The following is a 21,611-nucleotide window of genomic DNA, read 5'->3' as shown; positions in this document are numbered from 1 at the left end:
CGTTAATGCTTTCACTGTAAATGATTTATCGGTGCACATTACAGGGGGAAAATGTATGTCTGTAGTCTTTAATCAAAATGTGCTCAACCTCTGAAATGATTTTCCTTGTCACTTACATAATTGTCTCATTTAAATCCTGATTGATTCTGAAATATGTCACATTACAGAAGTTAAATGGGTTGCGAATGACATTTCGTGTCTTTAAATGCATGGAAATGTGCTCCGCATTGTAATCAAGGTCTGATATTCATCTATTCTAATTCAACACTTTCATATCTCTAATTGTTGCATGGCCAATTAAAGCAAGCATTACAAAAGTATCTTGCTCTCTTTATCCATAAATAGGAAGCGTTATTTGAAAATACATTTCTACAAGTCTTTCACACGAGGACTATTTGAAGCTGATGCTATTCGAGTGGTACAAAGGGATATTTCAAGAGCAGTTTTAATTGCTTAGCAATCTGAATTTGGGAACTAAAAATAGACGACGCTGGCAGCTGAACACGAGCTGGCAAATGTGCCCTTCGGTCACAGTGAGTTCAGAGGCAATTTCATCATTAACTCTGAATCTATTCTAGGTGGTAATAAGACGGTCAAATTTAAACACTCTTTCATAAGATGTATTATTTCATCATTGATTTACACGCAAAATTGCATTTAGAATTCAATTTAAAACAGATCTAAGAAAACATATTTGATCTTAAATATATCTCACATTTTGCATGAAACGATGCACGTTTTAAAGCAAATGGAGTTTAGATGTTGAATACGAAGTGCAAGATCTGCGTGTATTCATAAGCCAATATTTAAAAGCATGTGAAACTTTTGAAGTTGGTAACGTGAAGATATTCAGAAAATATATAGGCTAAATATCTATAACTTTTCATTGCACAAAACCATCAAAGTCAACAAAAAAAAAATATTCTATACAGATTATGCCTATAATAGGAATAATAACAGCAGACAACTTAAAATCTGGCATTAATTGTCTTGAAATGTATTGCTTGAAGTGTTGCTTCATAAGTTTTGTGTAAGTGCGAATGCCCCTCTATAAACACATCTTTATAGAGAGTTTTTCCATGCTGAAAAGCCGAAAATCCTCTCTGCAAAGTTGCATTTCTTAATTCATTCCCTTTAGGACATTGTCAATAAAAAATATTAAGGCTTAATAAAAATGTGCAAATAAAATCTAGACTAGTTTTCCTCAATAAGTTAATGTGACAAGAAATAAAAAACTTGATTCTACATCCAAGCCACTAGGTGTCAGTATAAAGTCCAAGAACATTGTTTATTAAGCAGAAATTAATTATTGCAATTTTAATGTTAATAGGAAAAAAATACACACTGTACTTAATTTTATACATTAGAAATTGATTGGATTGTAAAAATATGCATTTTATGCCAGAACGTTGATTGGCGGCTGAGGGGAAAAGGTTGAAAAGTAAGAGATATTCATGACATCAATTAAAAGTAAAGTCATTTCAGAGGCACAGGAAATTATTACATTTAAAAACTTTAAAAAAGTGAAATAATGTAACCTCATTAAATAAGACCAGGAATAAAAAAGTACCTTAATCAATTTTGGTATTGATTAAGGTGACTCAAAAATAAAGAAAAGTCCAAAAGTATGTTCAGTTGTCTTGTTGGCAGTCATCCACCATCCTTTTCTTCAGACAGAAAGGGTCACAGGGAATATCTGAGAGAAACATTTGGTTTAAAAAGCTTGTATATCTCTACACAGATACAGAGCGGGATCCTCAAGGGGATACGCCTCAGGTACTATCAGCGGCCTCCATTAAATTTAAAACTCCATCAGTTTTAGTGCAGCTACTCTCTGCCAACTCAGAAATGCCACCGGACCATGACTGTGCACTTCAGCTATTATTTTAGTCTCCACAGGACCTGCATGTAAAATTTTAAGGCAACCAGCTTCAGCAGATTTTTGAGTTTTCTCAACTTCTTGTTTTAAGTTTATACAACAAAAAGTTGCTAAATTTCCTAAAAAATAAGTTGAGAAAACTCAAGCTGGTTGCCTTCATTTTAAGTTGGCTCAACTTATTTTTTTTTATTTTTTTTACAGTGTAGTTTTGTGGTCCATGCAGGGTCACATTTATGTAACATTATAAATGTCTTCATTGTCACTTTTGATCAAATTAAAGCATCATTACTGAATAAAAGTATTATTTATTTATATAAACAAACATTATTATAAATGTACTGTTCATTGTTGATAACCCTAGTAAAAAATCCTAGTTGTTTCAATTCAGCAGACTTTAAGTATATCAGTTAATGCCAAAAACTACAATTGCATGGTATTTTTATTAAGAACATAAATATGTAAATGTATTTGTAGTATACTTCGCACAAAATTTATGTATTTCAAATATATTTTTCACTGGTATTTAGCACATTTTCATTGATTAAAATTATATGTCATGATAAACTAGACTAAAATTGATAAATATAAAAAATATTGACTAAATTAAAAAAACATCCCCATCAAAAGACAACTAAAATGAATTATCACGAGGTGCAGTCTTACATGCTTTACTGCTGTTCAAAAACTACAAGCATGATATTATAAAATCATGCGATTGTTATCCGAGCTGTTAATACTTTATATGGTTCATAATCAAATAACACTGCTACTTTATCAGCAAAATAAATGAACACAGTAAATCTGCTACACTTTGCCTCCAGAGAAGGGCACATATGTTCTGCAGTTTTATGGTCTTCATCAATCCCCGAGTTCATGTGTCAGTTAAAGAAAGAACTTATAGACCAGGGCCTGCTCCTTAGAGCGAAGGTCTGGCAAGATTGATTCAGCTCCCCGATATTTATAATTCAGTAAACGAGAAAACTGTACCCATATATTTCTACACACAATATCTTTCTTCTTGATGTTTCCTAATTACATTTCTTTCCCACGACAGATCTGCAAATCAATATTCGCTCTCGCTATAGAAATAAGAAACAAATACTGTCGAATTTCAGACAAGAGGACCTGATTACAATCATAACCTGACTGTTATATGCCGCAGCAAATGCGAGCTGTTTGTTCAAAGTTACTCAGAAATGCAGTGAATGAATGGTTTGGGATGTATAAGTCGTACAGAGGTAAGACAGCAGGGAGAAATTTGATTGGATAAGCACTCTTACGTGGTGTGTGCGAGGTCCTGAGGTCTTTCCGCTGCCTCTGGGAACACAGGGTGAGGCGGCTCTCCGATCGGCATGCAGCCCAGAGATTTACTGATGGCATGGCTGAGCTTCTTTGCTGGAGACTTCTGTAAAATGAGTGAAGAAAATGTCGCAAAGTTCAAAATAAATACTAAATACAATACATTACATGTACTTAACTAATAAAAGCAAATGCAATTCAAATATATGCATAAAGGGGGAATTAATGCATATTTATTCTGTACATAAAAATGGCAGAATTACTTCCCATGTGAAGCTAGAGTATTTTATATCATTTAATGGAGAGAGATATATATATGATACATTTAATTTAAAGTTAATGAAAAAAATTATTTGATTCAGCAAAATCCTTGCTCTGTGGTTAGAAAAAAAAACTTTATCGAGGTGGTAAGAAGGTGGGGTGGGGGTGGGGGGACTCTTATAATTGGATTTGGGAGGCAGTGCGAATCCTTTCCAGAGCTGTAATTTCCAGCAGTGTGACTGAGCTTTGGAACAACGCTTGAGTATTAAAAATCAATATAACTCACTCGCTGAAAAACACGAACCCCTTGAAATCCTGAATTAGAGAAGAATGACGTTTAACAGGAAACAAAAGACTTGCTGCTCATCCATCCCTCACTCAGTTTGGAATCCGTATGATTGCTTTCTTTTATTTTGGAAATAAATTATTACTTATATTTAGCAAGGATGCATTCAATTGGTCAAAAGTGACAGTAAAGTCATTTATAGTGTAAAATATTTTTCTTTCAAATAAATGCTGTTCTTTTTAACTTTACACTGCCGTTCAAAAGTTTGGGATCAGTAAGACTTTTTCATTTTTTTTAATGGAGTCTCTTATGCTCATCAAGGCTGTATTTATTTTATTTGATCACTAATACAGAAAAACTGTAATATTGTGAAATATTATTGCAATTTTCTTATATTGGCTTCCTATTTTAATATATTTTAAAATATAATTTATTTCTGTGATAATTTTCATCAGCCATTGCTCCAGTCTTCAGTGTCACATGATCCTTCAGAAATCATTCTGAGATGCTGATTTATTATCAGTGTTGAAACTGTTGTGCTGCTTCATATATTTTTTTGGAACCTGTGATACTTTTTTCTTTAATGTTTTGATGAATAAAAAATAAAAAATATCAAAATTAAATATTTTCTAACAATATAAGTCTTTACTATCACTTTTTATCAATTTAACACATGGTTGCTGAATAAAAGTATTAATTTATTTAAAAAAAGAAAGAAAAAAATTTTCTGCACAATTTTCTGCCCAAACTTTTGTGTTCAGCTGTTCAAATTCAGCATATTAGAATGATTTCTAAAGGATCATGTGACACTGAATGATGCTGAAAATTCAGCTTTGTGTCACAGGAATAAATTATATTTTAAAATATATTAAAATAGTAAACTGTTATTGCAATAATATTTCACAAAATTAAATTTTTTCTGTATTTTTGATCAAATAGATACAGCCAAGATGAGCATAAGAAACTTCTTAAAAAAACATTAAAAATCTTACTGATCCCAAACTTTTGAACGGCAGTGCACACACACACACACACACACACACACATACATATATATATATATATATATATATATATATATATATATATATATATATATACCCTAGTGCATATATACTATATATACTGTATATATTTCTACCTAGTTTTATTATATTATTACATTAAAACAGTATATTAATTATTATTAAAATGTAAAATTAATAATAATATTATTTCATATTTAAAAAGCATGTTCAGAAATTTCTTTGGACTAGAATTTCTGTCAAACCTTAGACTGCATAATTGAGATCTGTTGTGATTAATGACTTCAGTTCTGGTCTATTGCTCTAACAAAGCCACTGAACACACTGAGTATAATATATGAATATGAACATATAAGTATTCTAATCATGTACCTTTATGTTATTTTTCTTTTGCCATTTTAGGGCATTTTAAATCACCATCGACTTTCATTATAAGCTAAAGAACAGCTTGAATATTCTACATAACATCTCCTTTTGCGTTTCTGGGAAGAAAGAAATTAATACAGGTTTGGAGTGACATGAGGATGAGTACATGAAGGCTGAATTTCCATTTTTGGGTGAACTAACGCTACATACCCATGAGGAGTGCTCCTTCATCTGGTGCTGGTTGCTATGGGGACCACTGGCATGACCACGCCAGAAGCAGCTCTGACAAAGCTGGTAGCCATGGCACTGCTGGCAGCGGTAGCGGAAACCCATCATGCTCTCACTCCGGCAATAAGAACATTCCACTGGATGGAAGACTGCGGGACAGCAGCACAAAGACAGTCGCAAACCGCAATTTAACTGAGCCATATTTTGTGAGCGAGGTGTCCAGACGCAGTGGGCGATGGGAAATAAGATATAAAAAACCCACGTACCATTCTCTACATTAGCGAGTCGGTGCATGAGAGGTAGCCATACGAGGCACTGCGGGGGTGGATCTGCCATCAACACATCCAAAAACGTATTCAGCAAGATCTTCTTCTGGCAAAGCACAGATAAGACACTCTTAGTGAAAGCCTCTAAGACTCCCAGACAGGTTGAATGAGATCCTGATCGTTTTAATGGGACTCTTGCTGCTATTTGAAGCAGATTAGTGTACTCACCTGATGAGGAAAGCATGTTCTCACAGAGTGCTCGTTGTAGCCAAATGATGGCCCCTCGAACACTGCCGTGGGAAGCTTCAAAACTTCCCTCAGGAACTGGTCAAATTTGGCAAAGACCATCACCCCATTTAAGTCTGATATCTGGGAAAATATATCTGAAAGAGATAGAAGTGATTCTGAGTTATATCATCCCTAGTAAAAATAGTAATATACTAAAAAATACATTTATTTCATACTAAGTATAGTTCAAATCTGTTAACATATTTTGACATATCACTTACTGATATAAAAATTATAATTAAACTTGTGCAGAATGTGTATTAATATCACTATTAATAAGGATTGTATGATCTCCGTATAATATCGGTCTATTATAATACAAGATATTTAAAGTGTACCTGAAATGTATTTGTAATAGTTCCACTTTAGCACAATCAAATATACTTCAGTGTATCTTTAGTTAAACTTCTGCACAATTAAAGTGCATTAAGAACAAAATGAGTTGTTCCAATTTGTACCAAAAGTACAATTGCAGGGTATTTTTATTAAGTACATAAACATGTAAATGTATTTTTAGAATACTTAGCATGAAATAAATGTATTTCAAATACATTTTAGTATATTTATTTTTCAACCGGGATGTCATGGATAAATATTTAAGAACAAACAATTCAGAATGAATGCTTAATTTACACATTATTTATAATGCATGAGGATATCTAATAATTATTATTAATCATTATCAATAATAATGATAATTTGATGCTCAAAGAAAATGACAAATTTGCATCACTTAAATATACAAGTTAAATAAAATAAATTTAAATTAAATAAATAAATAAATCCATGAAAAGGAAAAAATATCTGGGTAAAATCCATTATTATTTCACAAAGAAATTCCAAGCTACTGTCTGTACAGCTAAAAGACACTTGTGGGATGAAAAAACATTATTATTATTATTATTAGTTCTGAGATTCCTTTTAATAACTTTAAATGAGTATTCAGAAAACATTGTCTATGTAATTTTGTGTTCAGTACACATTATGTACAGCAGGGGGAGCCAAACTCTCAGTGAAACTTTTTGGCATAAAAGCCCTTTTTGTATATTATTTTAAAATAAAAGCCTGTGTACGTAAAATAGACTTAAATAAACTTATTTCATATTGTATGAGCTTACAGTCTTTAAAATTGAGTACTACTGACAGTTTAGAAGAGAGAAATGTAACTATTTAGCAAAAAGAAGAGAGCAAAATGACTACTTCCATGGATTCAATGCTAATCAACAACAGTTAAGCCTTATGCATTATATGAACTCTGCTTTATGACAGAAAATATCTATTATGTCTTTGTAAAATAACTGCTGAATTATAGGTATTATACTTACAACGTAGTTTGTCCAGTATTTTACCGCCACACATCGTAGCTAGCATTGCCTTCATAGCAAACACTGTGAGTTTCCCATGGCCTTCACTGAAACACAAACAACACATTATCAGATGTTCTGTTATAGCAATATAAAGTAAGTAGATATTACATTAACAATGTTATTCTGTACCTGTTTTTGTTTACAGTATATAGTGTACATTTTTCAGTTGCTAGCTACTTTTTGCACAGGCAGAAAATGTCCTCTAGCTCTTTTTTAGTGTTGGAAAGTCTGATTAATTTTAGTGAATTGGTTCATTTTAACGATTTGTGCAAATTAACCAGTTCAAAATTGACCCACCAATTCATTTAATTTGTTCTGTCCCGGTGCACCATCTTCTTTCATTAGGTGTTAAGTTGTGTTTTCATCTGTGACAATGATAGCTTATCAGGATCACCTAAATTTTCAAAAGTATGTGAAGTTTACGCAATAGAATTTTGTTGTATTGTTGAAGTAAACATTTGTTGTAGTAAGCTTGCATGACGTTAATGGATGATTTATTGGTTTTACACCAGCCTGTTATTGTGGGGACATCAACTTTAGAAAACTTCAGAAAGCAGCATCTTTTGCATATTTGAACACTTTCCAATGACTGTATGATTTTGAGATCCATTTCTTTTCATGCTGAGGACAACTGAGGGACTCATATGCAACTATTACAGAGACTTCACAGCACTTGCATACTATTTCTCTTTTGTTGGTTTTAATTGCTTCTATTGTCCTCATTTGTTGCTTTGGATAAAAGTGTCTCTAAATGCAAAAAAAAAAAAAAATATATATATATATATATATATATATATATATTTTATAGATATATCAATATCAATCAGTATATCAGTCATCTTATAAGTGACCACTCTGGTACGCTCTACATAGGCAGCAACACTGATTCAAGAAGAAAATTTGGGGTAAAATAGTCAGTAATTTTAAACTATTTTTATATTTTCTTAATTATGTTTTTTTTTTTTTGTCTTTTTTTCATTTAGGTCATCACAGTGCACATAAGCAAAATTTGGTGAACTCTTCCATGCATTGTATATTATATCAATAGTGTAGCTATGTATGAGGCACAGCTCACACAGAATACACTTTCAAACCTTGCAGATTTGTCTGTGGGTGAGAATGGTGAATTCATGTGACCAACGTTAACCCGAAATCTTTCACCCTCAATTGAAATTCCAGATCGAGTGGATATCTGACTGTATTTTGCTTGCGAATTGGTAAATATGAATGCACTTTTAGAATTTTGCCCAAAAAAAGTGTGGTAGCTTAGTAAGCAATATAATTAGGTTGCCTACCTTATAGCCTCCAACTTATTAGTGTATTTTCAATGTCTTGAAATGCTGTCTCCGTAGGCAGCTCACTATGTTCTGGAACAGAGCCTATGCCTTCCAAACGCTCACTCTTGTCACGATGCATATGACTCACAGTCCATCAGGTTTGCAGGGACATACTGCCACAAGGGACCCCCTGAGAGAAAAACAAATCTCCCTCACTAACAACACACCTGTCATAAGTGGCCACGATGAAGTTTAGCAGCAAGCCGATTGACTGGTCCACGTTTATCTGGTGGGTGGTGGGCAGCCGCTTGTTGAGCTGGTAGAAGATGGAGGACAAAATGGTCTCCAGGCGTGACACGTTAATCTCCGCGTTGTGGTCTAATGTGCTCAACCCATTGTCACGGAAAGCTTCGATCATGTTCCACACGTCCACTAGATGAACTACGACAGTAAAAGCACACCAGTGAGATCAATAAAAATACGGAATGGATATGCTTTGTTTTTTATATACAAGTACTTCATATACCAAATTGACTTTGTATGTCACAAAATGGTATTTAAAATGTTTAATAGGACTTACGGTTGCATCGTTTCTGAACAAATCGTAGCTTACATGCCGTCCTATACGTTGAGAGGCGAATAACATCAAAGTTTTGTGCCCCTGGTGAAAATGACATGCATCAATTGTGTTACTTTCACATTGCAAAGTCCCTTAAACCATTTTATAGCTTGCCCCAAAATTAACATTTTGCCATTATTTACTAGAGTTGGGAGTATTTAGGCATGCTGGGAATCACAATCTGATTCCAAAACCATTCTTGAGTGCATTTTTATTAAATTACTTAGTACTTTTTAAAATAACTACAGATTGATAATAGTAATCAATTTCATAAAAGCAGCCCACATGATATATCCACCTTTAGAGGGGAAAAAAAAAATCATAAGAATGACATGAGGGTGAGTATTTTTGAGTGACCTATGCTTTCAAAAATGTGTAATCTATGACATGCACAAAAATACTTTTAACATACAAAGCAACTGTGACATTTTATACTGCAGTTTTTCTTGGACCATCAACCCGGTTCTACTGTTTTCTCAAAATCAGTTTTGCCTTCCAACCATAGAAACTAGTTTGTGCCAGTCTATTGCCCTGTGGCAGTGAAGGGAGAAGAGATTTCGACAAGCCCTCTGTGTATGTGTGTGGTGCATTGTGCAGAAAGTGTTGTTAAATCTGAAAGCAACTCACTCATCTCCATGAAGAGCTGTCTCTTCTCCACCATGGACTTGCTGCTTTTACTTCCCTCTTCAATCATTCTACACAACACAAAAAGGTCCAATTACTAGCACAGCCTCATTATGAAGACACAACTCAAATCACAAAATAGCATTTGAATATGTTTGAAAATATTTTTGTAAAGAAATAGAAACAGCTATACAAATACAATACAGCTATTTTAATTTATTTTCGACAGCCAGTTTCATTTACAATAATATAATGACTAATTAAATACAATAATGAATGGTGCTTTTTTTTAGGAATCTATTTATCTATCTCTGTGTATATTCCACATTCCTTTAATCAAAAGACTGTACGATCTTTTGCAAACTCATAGTGCAAATAGTCAATCCACAGGAAACTGCTTAAGACTCTATTACTGACCTGTCAGGTTGGCTGGGACTCAGATAAGGTGATGCGAAGGAACCAGGAAGCTCCTATGTAAGGAAAAACATTTTGATGTTGACATCTGGGGAAATACCCCTCCCCCAATCCAACCCACACACACATACAAATAATAAACCCTGGAATAAATCCCCCGTTCACAAAAGGGCATTTGAGTTCTCGTGCTCTGTGCTAGTGCTGATTATGTATGACAATAGTGTCTGCACATACTGCATCCTGTGAGCTAATGAAACAAGAGCCGCTAAGGAGCCACTTAATAGTGACAATAAGAGGACACATCATAGAGGCAGTGAAGGAAGAATCCTGAGTATAATGACTGTGAAAAAGGAGATACATGCATATTCTACATTAGAACTTGCTGTGAGTAAAAGTAATGTGCAGAGACAAGAGAGAGATGAGAAATGAGCCGCTAAGGAAGAAGGCAATGAAAGAAAAATGCTGAATGTAATGAGTGTAAAAATATATACATAATACTGGATATTATAATAATGTGTAGAGTTATTACTGTTGTGTAATTGTAGTTCTTACATCCTCACCATAAAATGTTACATCAGCCGTCAACTCATATTTACTTGCTGCTTCCATTAGTAGAAAGGGGTTTTAGAAATCCCAATGACTCGAATCCTTTGATTCACTTCGTCAAGATGATCTGTTCTGATTCATTCACTGATTCAGTAACCCTTTCTGCAGGTTACATTGTTATGCCAGTAGACTGTTAGGCAGTAAGTTGTGTGAGTGATCCATTAAAGGAAAGGCTCCCCCAAAAATGAAAATGCACCCACCCTCAGGCCATCCGAGATGTAGATGAGTTTGTTTCCTCATCAGAACAGATGTGGAGAAATTTAGCATTACATCACATGCTCACCAATGGATCCTCTGCGGTGAATGGGTGCCGTCAGAATGAGAGTCTTAACAGCTGATAAAAGCACCACAATAATCCACAAGCAATCCACACGACTCCAGTCCATCAATTAACATCTTGTGAAGTGAAAAGCTGCGTGTTTGTAAAACACAAATCCATCATAAACCATTGGATAATCAATAATTATACTTCCTCTAGTGAAAAACTCCATCCCCTGTTGTCGTCTCACATCAGAATCCACTGACCTATTTGTTTTGACCAGTTTGCACTTGGAAACAGTACTTGATCTGTGCATATTTCTCTCCTGATTCAGGTGAGACGACTTGTGTGTGGATTACTTGGATTACTGTGATGTTTTTATCAGCTGTTTAAACTCTCATCCATTGCAGAGGATCCACTGTGGAACATGTAATGCTATTTTTTTCCAAATCAGTTCCAATAAAGAAAGAAACTAATCTATATCGTTGCATGGCCTGAGGGTAGGACTGGGCGATTTAGCAAAAACTAGAATCTCGTTTTTTTCAGAATGTTTGACCGATTCTCGATTTTTTTTTTTACGATTTTTAACTAGTCGACTTAAAAATGTAACTTCAACATGATTCAAATAACTTTTTCCTTTATTATCCCTCTAGTTAAAGAAAATTATATTCCAAGTGCACCACACATAAAGTTGTCAACATGATGTAAATGTTAAATCACTTGTTAAATATCTCTGCCTAAAAGATGCATGAACTACAACTACATCCTGTACAAATATACATGTTATATGTTCAGAAATAATAGGCTACAAGGAAAATGCTTTAAAAACAGTCAATGCAATTCAAACCATGAACAACAGCTTTCAGCCTGTCACCATGATGCAGACATGAAATATCAGACATACAGTAGTAAGTCTTCACAGGTTTTTTATTCAGTTGTGCTGCTTTTCCATTGTTTTTTTCTATGTAAACATGGACGCGTTTGACTGTTGCACTCTCATGCATGAAACGTCATTATAAAACACAGCGCTCAAGTTAAAAGAATTCACTCCCATCTTCTTGCTACATGTTGTGGATACGCTGTGTTTCATTGTGAAAGCAAAAGTACTTTGTTTGGGCTTCCAAAAGAGGACACAACTAGAAATCAGTGGTTAAGTTGTATTTACAACACTGTTCCAGAACAGTACAACTTAAATATTCGAGTGTATGCGGCGCAATTTATGAAGGACTATTTCCTGAACCTGGCAGGAGAGTAGTCTACAATGCTGGCTTGCACAAAGGCTGTTTCTATAAAGTGGGGCAATTCCAACTTTGCAAGGACAATCTGGCGCTTCTGACTCACAGCCTGTAAGTACGTTTCTGCTACGGACGATTCAAACGCGAGTCTTGAGCAGTGTAGAGTAGTGCTTGTTGTTTGTCGTTTCTCCGATCACAAATGCAGACATGGTAATGTTGAAAAGACAGTATAAATCATTATAATCTATAATTATGTCCCCACTGGATGCAACAAATGCTTCATTTGTAATGGGTTTTATTGTTTTAGTCTCATTGGCGTTAGGAAATGCCATCACAATACGGTGAGGGGCGTAACATTTCTGTCTCACTGTCTCGCAGACCATAGATGTGTAGATTCCCTATTCGACCGCTCCAGATACGTTGACATGTTGACAGATATGTTTCCATGTACATAATCATTGTTAACATATGTGACACTCTCCAAAATGGTGCTATAGGGGAATGCGGAGGAGACTAATTGTTGAATAAAGTCGTTATTTTTGTTTTCTTTGTGCACAAAAAGTATTCTTGTAGCTTCGTAAAATTACAGTTGAAACACTGATCTCACATGGATTATTTTAACAGTCTCCTTGCTACGTTTCTGAGCCTTGATCGTGTTAAGATCCTTGCTGTCTAAGGGAGGGTCAGAGAGCTCTCGGAATGCATCAAAAATATCTTAATTTGTGTTTCGAAGATGAACGAAGGTTTTACGGGTTTGCAACGACGTGTGGGTGAGTAATCAATGATAGAATTTTCATTTTTGGGTGAACTATCCCTTTAAATATTTTACAATCACAGGGAAACCGTCTTGATTAAATAATTCAGGGTGTTTCATGAGAGAGGGCGTTCCCTGCAGAGACCTTTTGGTGCAATTTGATTCTCTAATTGGTGTCATTTTCATACAGCATCTTGGGTAATGTACTTTTTCCACCATGATTTCAGATGCTAAACATTTATTTTAAAAATAAGCTAAAATAAAATGCACAGATGGCTTCAACAAATGCATATGCCATTGACTAACAATATAAGCGTTTACAAAGATTTGCAAGTTATCATTAAAAATAAATTCCCCTTATTGAGAAAATGAGTAATGAGTTTTACTTCCGGAACCCAACTGTTGCACATCTAAATTCACTGGTTTTATTAGTCAAAAATATTAGGCCTATTTCACATTACTGAACCAACCTATATACATTCACTTACACAAACAAAACGGGTTAAATCAGATAGATAGGTAACAACTGCAGGTTTTTCAGTGCTATTCTTTAGCTAGCAGCTTGTTGGGATAAACTGGCGTATTTGTTTAGTAATGAACTGTTCTTCACACTAGATAGGCTACTATTGGATCCTAATGACAGGAAGGCAGCGCGAGACACTTCAGTGAAACAAAACAAACGAGTCAGTGCAAGATTCGTTCACTTAAAAGATTCACTCAACTAGAAAGCATTATGTCATTCCTGACTTCTGGCTTCAAATCGATCCGTGCAGGGCTACTACTGAGTGAAATTAAGGCCCACTAAGTAGAAGTAACACAATGACTCGCGCATTTAAAATAGTAATACATCCCGAATGCGTTTAAATGACAGCGTCTAAGCTTAATGCATACGGCCATGTTATCTTTATTTAACTCCCTGTGTACCTGGCATGTTAAATAAATAAGATGCTAGCTATATGGTGCGCAAATACAGCTGGATCCGTGAGATGATATTCTGAGGACACGTTCTGTTGCGTGTACGTTATTTGTATTAGCATCTGCAGGTGAAAGCATCATTAGCGGATGATCTTACCAGCGGGAGGAAATCACGCAGGTCGCCTGACCATCATCAGCATCTGATGAGAGCGATCAACGGGCTCGCACTCGATTCCTGGCGTATCATCTTCATCATACCTTTCTGTCGTTTCACTTTTTTAATACAGGCTGACAAATACCGACCCAATAGTCCGCAGTTTGCTGGCGCTGCGCTCCCCCATCGTCTTGTTTGTGCCGTGGTCACCGTTCCGTTTGATTCGGTCTTGTAGGAACTGCAGCACGAGCGCTTCTCTGAGCCCCAGCCAACAGCAGAGGACAGCAGAGCACTCCTGCCTTTCCCATCACTGAGCAGCACTACAGCTCTTCATGTGCACGATTAGCCCACTTTTTGTTTTATGTAATGCAGTGCAATATGCTTGCTCAAATATGCTGAGTGACACATAAAGATGCTTATTTTTATTTTGCATTTCAGCATTAACAGAACAAGGCTATATAGGCTTACATAAGGAAAACTATAAGTCTGAGATACACCTCTTAATAATACATACTACAGCAGAGCAACAAAGCAAAAGCCAGAAATTGATTTGAAAAAGTTAGGCTAAATATGGGTAAAACTAAATTATAGTCTGCTGATAAAACAAATCAAATAGCCTAATTTCCTGGCATTATAATTTCTCATTATATTAAGGTCTCAGTATACAGAACTAGTTTCTAAAAAAAAATACGTTTTTGTTTGTTTTACCCAATTACATATTTAAGTCAAAATTTAACCAAATTACATTTAAAAAATAAATACTCAGTTGCAATATCATTATTACAAATTTGGCAACTGTTTGAATCCACATTAAATTTTAATCTCAGAAATTCCTTATAGGTAAATACATAATTTTAAATTTCACTTCTTTATATTTTGGTGGAAGGCAAACAGAACAGAATAAAATAATCTAATCCAGGAATAAAAATTGTATTCACAGAAAATACCATGGTATAGCCTATTTGCCACCAAACTATATTTTTGCACTTTAAAGATAGGCTATAGGAACACACACACACACACACACACATATATATATAAACTGTATAACATCGGTGCAGTCTTAAATGCACCAAGTCATATGCCTTTGCATGCTTGCTAGCTAATAAAGAGATTCTAATTCTGACTAATACTCTAAAATCATCATTTATATTATTAATGCCATCTTCAAACTGTGTATGAAGCTTTTGATTTATTTATTTTTTGATGATAATGACATGCAATTACTTTACCATATTGTTCCAGTATTTCACTGCTTAAAAACTCTATGACGTGAACACCTGTTCACCTTTTCATGAACAGCCCGCTACGGATCACTATTGTTGTTGCATAGCAACATTCTGTCATGGTGAAAATCACACTTGAATTAAATGAATTGGTTAAAAAAAAAACTTTTAAGTGAAAATTTGTGCTCTTGATATTTTCATATGTAGTAAAAGCAATATGTTATTGCTATTGTTCCTTAATGTTTAAATAATTGAAACCAAGGAATTAAAAAATAACCCATCACTGCAATTATTTTACTGCATTTTATTCATATTGTTTCTTGATAAAATACACTTTGCGTACAAGTGCTGATTACAATTACTATATTACATTCACCTTTATTTTACATAATATTTGACTTTTAAAACATAAAATAACACACACTGTGGAAGCCACTCTAAGTTCTGGAATACCAACACCTCCTGCACTAAAAGTCATGTGATTTCAGGGTTCTGCAGGGAAACATTGCCTCATTAATTAAAAATCCAAGTGTTTTGTAAAATGTCACAGGCATATAAGGTTGGCGATAGAGGCAGTGGTAAGTCATGCGTTGCAACTCTATCAAAGGAAATGAAAGCAGTAAATAACCAACAACAACAGTCAAACGCTGCTGTTTAGCTCTGACATTTTCAAGAACTGGAAGTTAACCCAAATATCATTTGTTTTGATTTTTCAGTTATAAGGCCTGATATAAAGTACAATGGAGGTATCAGAGTTATATTCTAAGAGTCTCTTGAATGTTTAAATGCTGCATATATGTAAATGAAAGCGACAGTTTGACAAAAGTCAATGAAAGCCAGTTACCTTGAAACAACCTCACATCCAAAGACATTCAGCACGACCCAACCACCACGCTATTAATTTTATTCATACAACACAAACACTATAACCTGATGGATTTTTTTTCTGAAAAAAGCTAGACTTTCAGTAATCAATAAAGTGAGCTGCAAGTTTCACACAGATATTATTAGTCAATTAAAAATGCACTGTGAGGAGGACACATCAATTCATTCATCGCAGGCAAAACTAGCCATACAAAAATATCAACAGATCACAAGGGCCCTGGTACGAAAAATTGTGTAAAAAGTTTATGTACACCTTAGACACCGGTATACCAAAATGAGACAGCCAATATAAAGATATAGTAAATACCCTGTTTCTTAAACATTTTGTAAAATGATTTGTAAATAGACTTCTTTTTATTAAAATATATTACTTAAAATATATTACTTTGCTTAACTAGACAAGACATTAAAAACAAAATCTGATTATCTAGTCCCCATAAATCGACTTTGGTATATTACCAAGCAAATCCTATCTAAAATTATTTTACATTTCTATTGCCTGGAAGGCAGATGATTTAAAAAAGCCTAATTCAAAGATGCAACAAGTTTTTTTCTAACATACACAGAACTATTGGTATCAAAATGTATCTGTTAAGCAGAATTGTTTCAGGACAGAAACTGAGCCACGACATTTAATGTTGAAACATGATTATAATTATAATGTGTTGGACAGTATTTCACAAATAAAAACCTTTAGTTATCAGAGACAATCGGATATGTTTAGGCAAGATGCTTTGTAGAAATTTTTGTACATCTAAAAGAAAGTCAGTATTTACAAACAAAACAACAAAAATCTTCATAAAATCTCCCTTCTGAGTGTTTACCTTCATTGCTCATATAGATTTGGAGTTAATACTCTGCATTATTTTCCCTAAAACTAAGGTTACACCGAGTATCTGCTATTCCAATTAGAGGCAATGTCACTTGTGTGACGTAAACAACTCAAATGATTCGACACAGGCTACTGAAATGATTAAGACCTGGTTTTGCTCCTGAGAGGGTACATTAGATTGTTTAAGAAGTGCTTTAATTCTTACAAATCATCTTTTTTTTTTGAGCAAAGTCATTTTCTGAACATAAAAAAGTGCAACCTTAAACTAAATCCTTTTTTTCTGAAGAAAATGAGATGTAAGGGACTAATGCTCTTAATTTTATAAATATTGTAAATATACAAATTATTGCCATTATCAGTATAAACCTGTTCTTACATTCTTCTCTTGTGTAAATCGATCTAAGAGAAGTGCTAGCCTGTTAACATACTTGACAAAACTCCCTTCTATCCCATAAATAACTTTGAACAGTACCATATAAACCTAGTAACAAGGCAGGTTAATGTATTAGGCTTACATATTCACAGTAATTCTGCAGTAATTGGTATTTCAGTTGTGTGGTTCTTTGCTTGTGTCACAAAGGCTTCAACCAACCAACAAATAGGTTTACAGGAAATGCAGCGACTAAATGTTGATGTTATCGGTTTCTAATCCAGCAAACTAGTGTGAATTATGCATACAAGATCCGAAATTTGAAGGGTGGAGGGGAATCATGATTTTTAACATCTACAAAAATAGTAGCATATTCATTTCAATTTCTAAAATTATATTACACAAATACAACAGAAATAGAACAAGCCTTAAATATTGCCACTATTCAATATTTAGTCTTGAATCGAAAACAAGGTGCTCGATAAATGAGAGGAAGTATTACTCGGCATTGCACATTTTTTATACCTCATCTTCTAGCGTGTTATTTGTTTGTGCTGTAGAAAAACAAAGGGGCGAATTCACTAAACAGTTGCGTACTGCATTTCAGCGTAAAAGCCAGTGGCGTCTTCATTAGCATCCACAATCCAGTTTAATCAGGCGCTTAAAGCGCTGAAAAGCAAATTACTGAGAAAAGAATGGGTACATATCCAGACATACAGTGTAGTCGAGCACTTTTGGCACTTTAAAGAGCCGATTCAAAGTCTGGATTGCATTAGTGCAGCCATACCGAACAGTCTCAGTAAAGCATGCCAGATAAAGGTAGTCTGCTGCATTCGCCACAACTACTGTAAGTCAAAAGACTATAGAATACCCAAGACATGTCACTCGTATAGTTTTGAATTGGGAAAACATGCAACACTCAGCATGGCTGCTGTATCGAAGGAAGCTCCACCTTCTGAGTAAAAGAGCCAATCACTAATCGGTAAAGTCAGCGCGTCACTGCAGCTGCCGTTAGAAGTCCTGGTTGCTATAGAAACAGACAGCATTCTGAGACGTGCGCCTAGGACTGCGCATGCACACTGGCTGGTCTAGCCTTAATAATATGCTTTTTATAACGCTATTTGAGCAAAATAAACAACATTTATGATACAGTTGTTGTCAGATTTCATTGGTGATTTCAAATATGAAATTTAAGCGTAGGCTTGGCGAACAGTTTTGGAGAATTTCCTCTTTCAAAGAGATAGGAGCTGCACTTGCATGCCCGAGAGGCTTTTCAAAGATGGCCGCCGAGTGACATGACTTGCCTTAAAGGGACTTTGTGCAAGTACTCAGAACTGACTTGCTGGTTATGTTACCTGATTTGCATAACTCCTGTATCGTCTGCTAAAACAAAGCAGAAGGTACGTGCAAATAAACAGCACTATTAGCGGGCGCAATTCATTCTTAGTGAATTCCCCCCATACAGCACAACAGCTTGCCTCTCAAATGACAACGGATACATGAACACTGCTGTACTGTCGTAACATTTCTGTTACCCTCACTGAAGTGATTACTTCTTTTTGAATGAACAAGTTGCAGTTTATCCTCATGACCATTATCGTACCACCAAACACGAGACACATAGTTTGGATGGACCAATGCAGTCATCATGACAGAATGCGCCACATCCCTTGCACATAATCATGGCCTTCAGCCGACAGTAGCACTTTGATTGGACGTCCTCCATCCCAGAGGTTTCTATAAAGGCTTGCTCAGGTGAGGTCTCACCCTGACTGTTCTGATCCAGTAGGTGACCGGCAGGTATGGCAGTGACGGTGACGGAAAAAGACATCATACCTCCAGCAGCCGTTTCACCATCACCGCTGCAGGACACAGTGGGAGAAGTTGGAGTGTCAGCCATGCTGTGGTTCAGTGCGTGAGGGACAGACATGCTGATAGTGCCACCATACTGAGGTCCATTATGGGCTTTCTGAGACAAGAACGTGTGTTGGTGACAGTCACCTAACTGATATGGCTCTGTTTTACCCTGTATACTACTGCACATATCAAGCTGCGCTCTTGAGCATGTTTCTTTGGTTCTAATAGAAGTGCTGTCTTCATCTTTGCTGGACAAACAACTCCGAGATGGAGATTCAGACTTTATATCAGAGCAGGGTTGGGGTGGCAAACCATCATCTGGTTTATTTATGACACATCCCTGCTGTTCCACTTTGACCCTTGAGAAATTTGGGTGAATGGTAAGTGATTCCGTCTTCTCTCCTCTCTGCCCTGCTTCGATTTTCTCCTTCTTCAGGTTGGCAAGGGCAGAGCCTGTATTACTACTTAGGTGGGGCCGTTTGCTGCTCTCGGATCCTCTACCATACGTGGACACATTGAGGAGGTAGTGTCCTGTCATAGCTGGCTTGGATACCCTTTTCCGTCCAAAGATGCCCAGATGGATATTCTGGTCATGGCTACCCTCAAGGTGATCTAACTGACAGGACTGGAACTGGGAGTTGGAGCTGGTGTTCTTCTGCTCGCATTTGTGCCTTAGTGGATGGAGCATCTGGTCCTGAGTACCAACTTTTACCAACTTGTCCACGCTTCTGACCTGCATGCCAAAAGGAACTTGGTTCCCAAATTTGTTGGCATCTTCTTGGTTTGTTGAGCTATCGTTTTTCAACCCAGCAGTGGTGGTACCAAGATTCCCTTTATCTCTGGAAGAAATGGCCACCGATTGAACCTCCACTTTGGCTAGTGGCTTTGGGAGGATTTTTTCTAAGGGAACCTCTTTACCTTGAAGAAGCTGGGTGACCAGAGGATTATTTGCTGGGATTGAAGTGCTAGGCTTGGTGGCTGACGCTCCTGAAAAAGGTGTTTGCTGTGGTCTCTGGTTTTGTGCAATTGTGTTTGAGACAGTAAAGTTTCCTGCCTGACATGAAGGTGCTAGCGTCCCACCAGGACTGAGGAGGTTATGCTGATCCTTGCCCGTTGGGTTCAACGTACACCGAGTGGTTTGCAACCCCATGGAAGAGCGATTATCTTTTAAAAAACCCTGGCTTGCACTGAAGGCTTGTGCAAGACCAGGGTCTGCGTGTCCAGTGGAACCTGAGGAAGGAGAGGTCTGTGAGAGAGTCACTGTGCCTTCAGGAGCTGGAGATCCAGAGCTTAGCTTTATAGGCGACACAGATTGACTTCTGCTGCTTGCTGGTGAAAAATCTTCTGACAGGGACCGAGCTGGAGAGGGTGTTGAGGTACCTCCAACTGAGCCTGTTCCCATTGAGGAAGACGACCCGGCTGCTGCTGCTGCAGCACGCTGTGCACGTGCTAACTGGGCTTTTGCCTTGATGTCAGCTAGAGTGCGTGCACCAGTGCGACCAGGTCGAATGCTAGGGGGTGTCAATGGAACAGGAACCGGAGTCCTTGGAGATTCCTGCTCAGTAGATGCAGGGGCAGAGAAAATTCTTGACACTGGGATCTGCAAAGAAAGAGTTTGAGTATTACTATGAGAGTGAAAATTCCACTGAGTGCAGCATTTAATGTAAAAAAAATTAATAAGTGGAACAAAAATGAGGGTGCTTTGGGTGGTTGCCTAGGCATTGCTATGTGGTTACTAAAGGGTTCTGAGTGTTTTTAACATGCCTAGGTGATCGCTAGAGAGTTCTGGTTGTATACAAGTCTGATTGCTTAGAAAAGCAATAGCAAATCATCTCCTCAACAACTTACACAATGCAACATCCACACCTACATCAATCATATAGGTACTGTAGTACAAAAGACAAGCAACATCATGTCTACACTGGGTTTGACCATTGTCAGCAGATTAAAGGGTAAGAGTTAATGATCTGTAAGACTGTGTCTTTATTAGTGCTGTGCATTGATTAGAGTAAATGTTTTGACATTTGGTTATAAAGTGCTTTAATTCTACAATATATGGTGTAAAAAAGTCTGAGTGCTGCCCTCTTCAGGTTGAACGGTGGCTACTGCAGTTGAATTTTGCTATTGGATGTTGCATACCCCTGTGAGTATGATGGCACTTACTAACCACGCCCCTGCACGAGCTCACCATGTCCCCTCTGTCTCCACTTTTCCAGCATTTTTCAAATATTGCCAGTGGGTGGAGTTAGGCTCTGACCAGGGGTTTAGTTACCCTTTAAAGGTGTATACACTGGAACCATCAAAACAAACATTCCAAAA

At 36.2% G+C, this 21,611-nt stretch overlaps 2 protein-coding genes across 5 annotated transcripts in view; both read right to left on the bottom strand.

Moving 5' to 3' along the window:
* The window catches only part of LOC306886569 (dystrobrevin beta-like), a gene marked incomplete at both ends in the record, with an annotated part of 37,982 nt that extends 28,127 nt beyond the window's left edge, over positions 1–9,855 (bottom strand). For both annotated transcript variants that reach the window (XM_079443767.1, XM_079443768.1), the window contains 8 exons: positions 3,160–3,284; positions 5,327–5,493; positions 5,611–5,716; positions 5,839–5,993; positions 7,224–7,309; positions 8,770–8,983; positions 9,123–9,203; positions 9,789–9,855. In XM_079443767.1, coding sequence (XP_079299893.1) covers positions 3,160–3,284; positions 5,327–5,493; positions 5,611–5,716; positions 5,839–5,993; positions 7,224–7,309; positions 8,770–8,983; positions 9,123–9,203; positions 9,789–9,855 — 1,001 coding nt within the window. The remainder of the gene's footprint in view (positions 1–3,159; positions 3,285–5,326; positions 5,494–5,610; positions 5,717–5,838; positions 5,994–7,223; positions 7,310–8,769; positions 8,984–9,122; positions 9,204–9,788) is intronic.
* Positions 9,856–15,650: 5,795 nt separating this feature from the next.
* LOC306886568 (putative Polycomb group protein ASXL2) overlaps positions 15,651–21,611 on the bottom strand; it is a 28,519-nt gene continuing 22,558 nt past the window's right edge. For all 3 annotated transcript variants that reach the window (XM_079443764.1, XM_079443765.1, XM_079443766.1), the window contains one exon: positions 15,651–20,892. In XM_079443764.1, the coding sequence (XP_079299890.1) occupies positions 19,030–20,892 (1,863 nt within the window). In that variant the 3' untranslated portion in view covers positions 15,651–19,029. The remainder of the gene's footprint in view (positions 20,893–21,611) is intronic.

The sequence above is a fragment of the Barbus barbus genome, assembly GCF_936440315.1.
Source record: "Barbus barbus genome assembly, chromosome: 20".
In the NCBI taxonomy this organism is placed as follows: Eukaryota; Metazoa; Chordata; class Actinopteri; order Cypriniformes; family Cyprinidae; genus Barbus; species Barbus barbus.
This window is presented reverse-complemented; position numbering and strand designations above follow the sequence as displayed.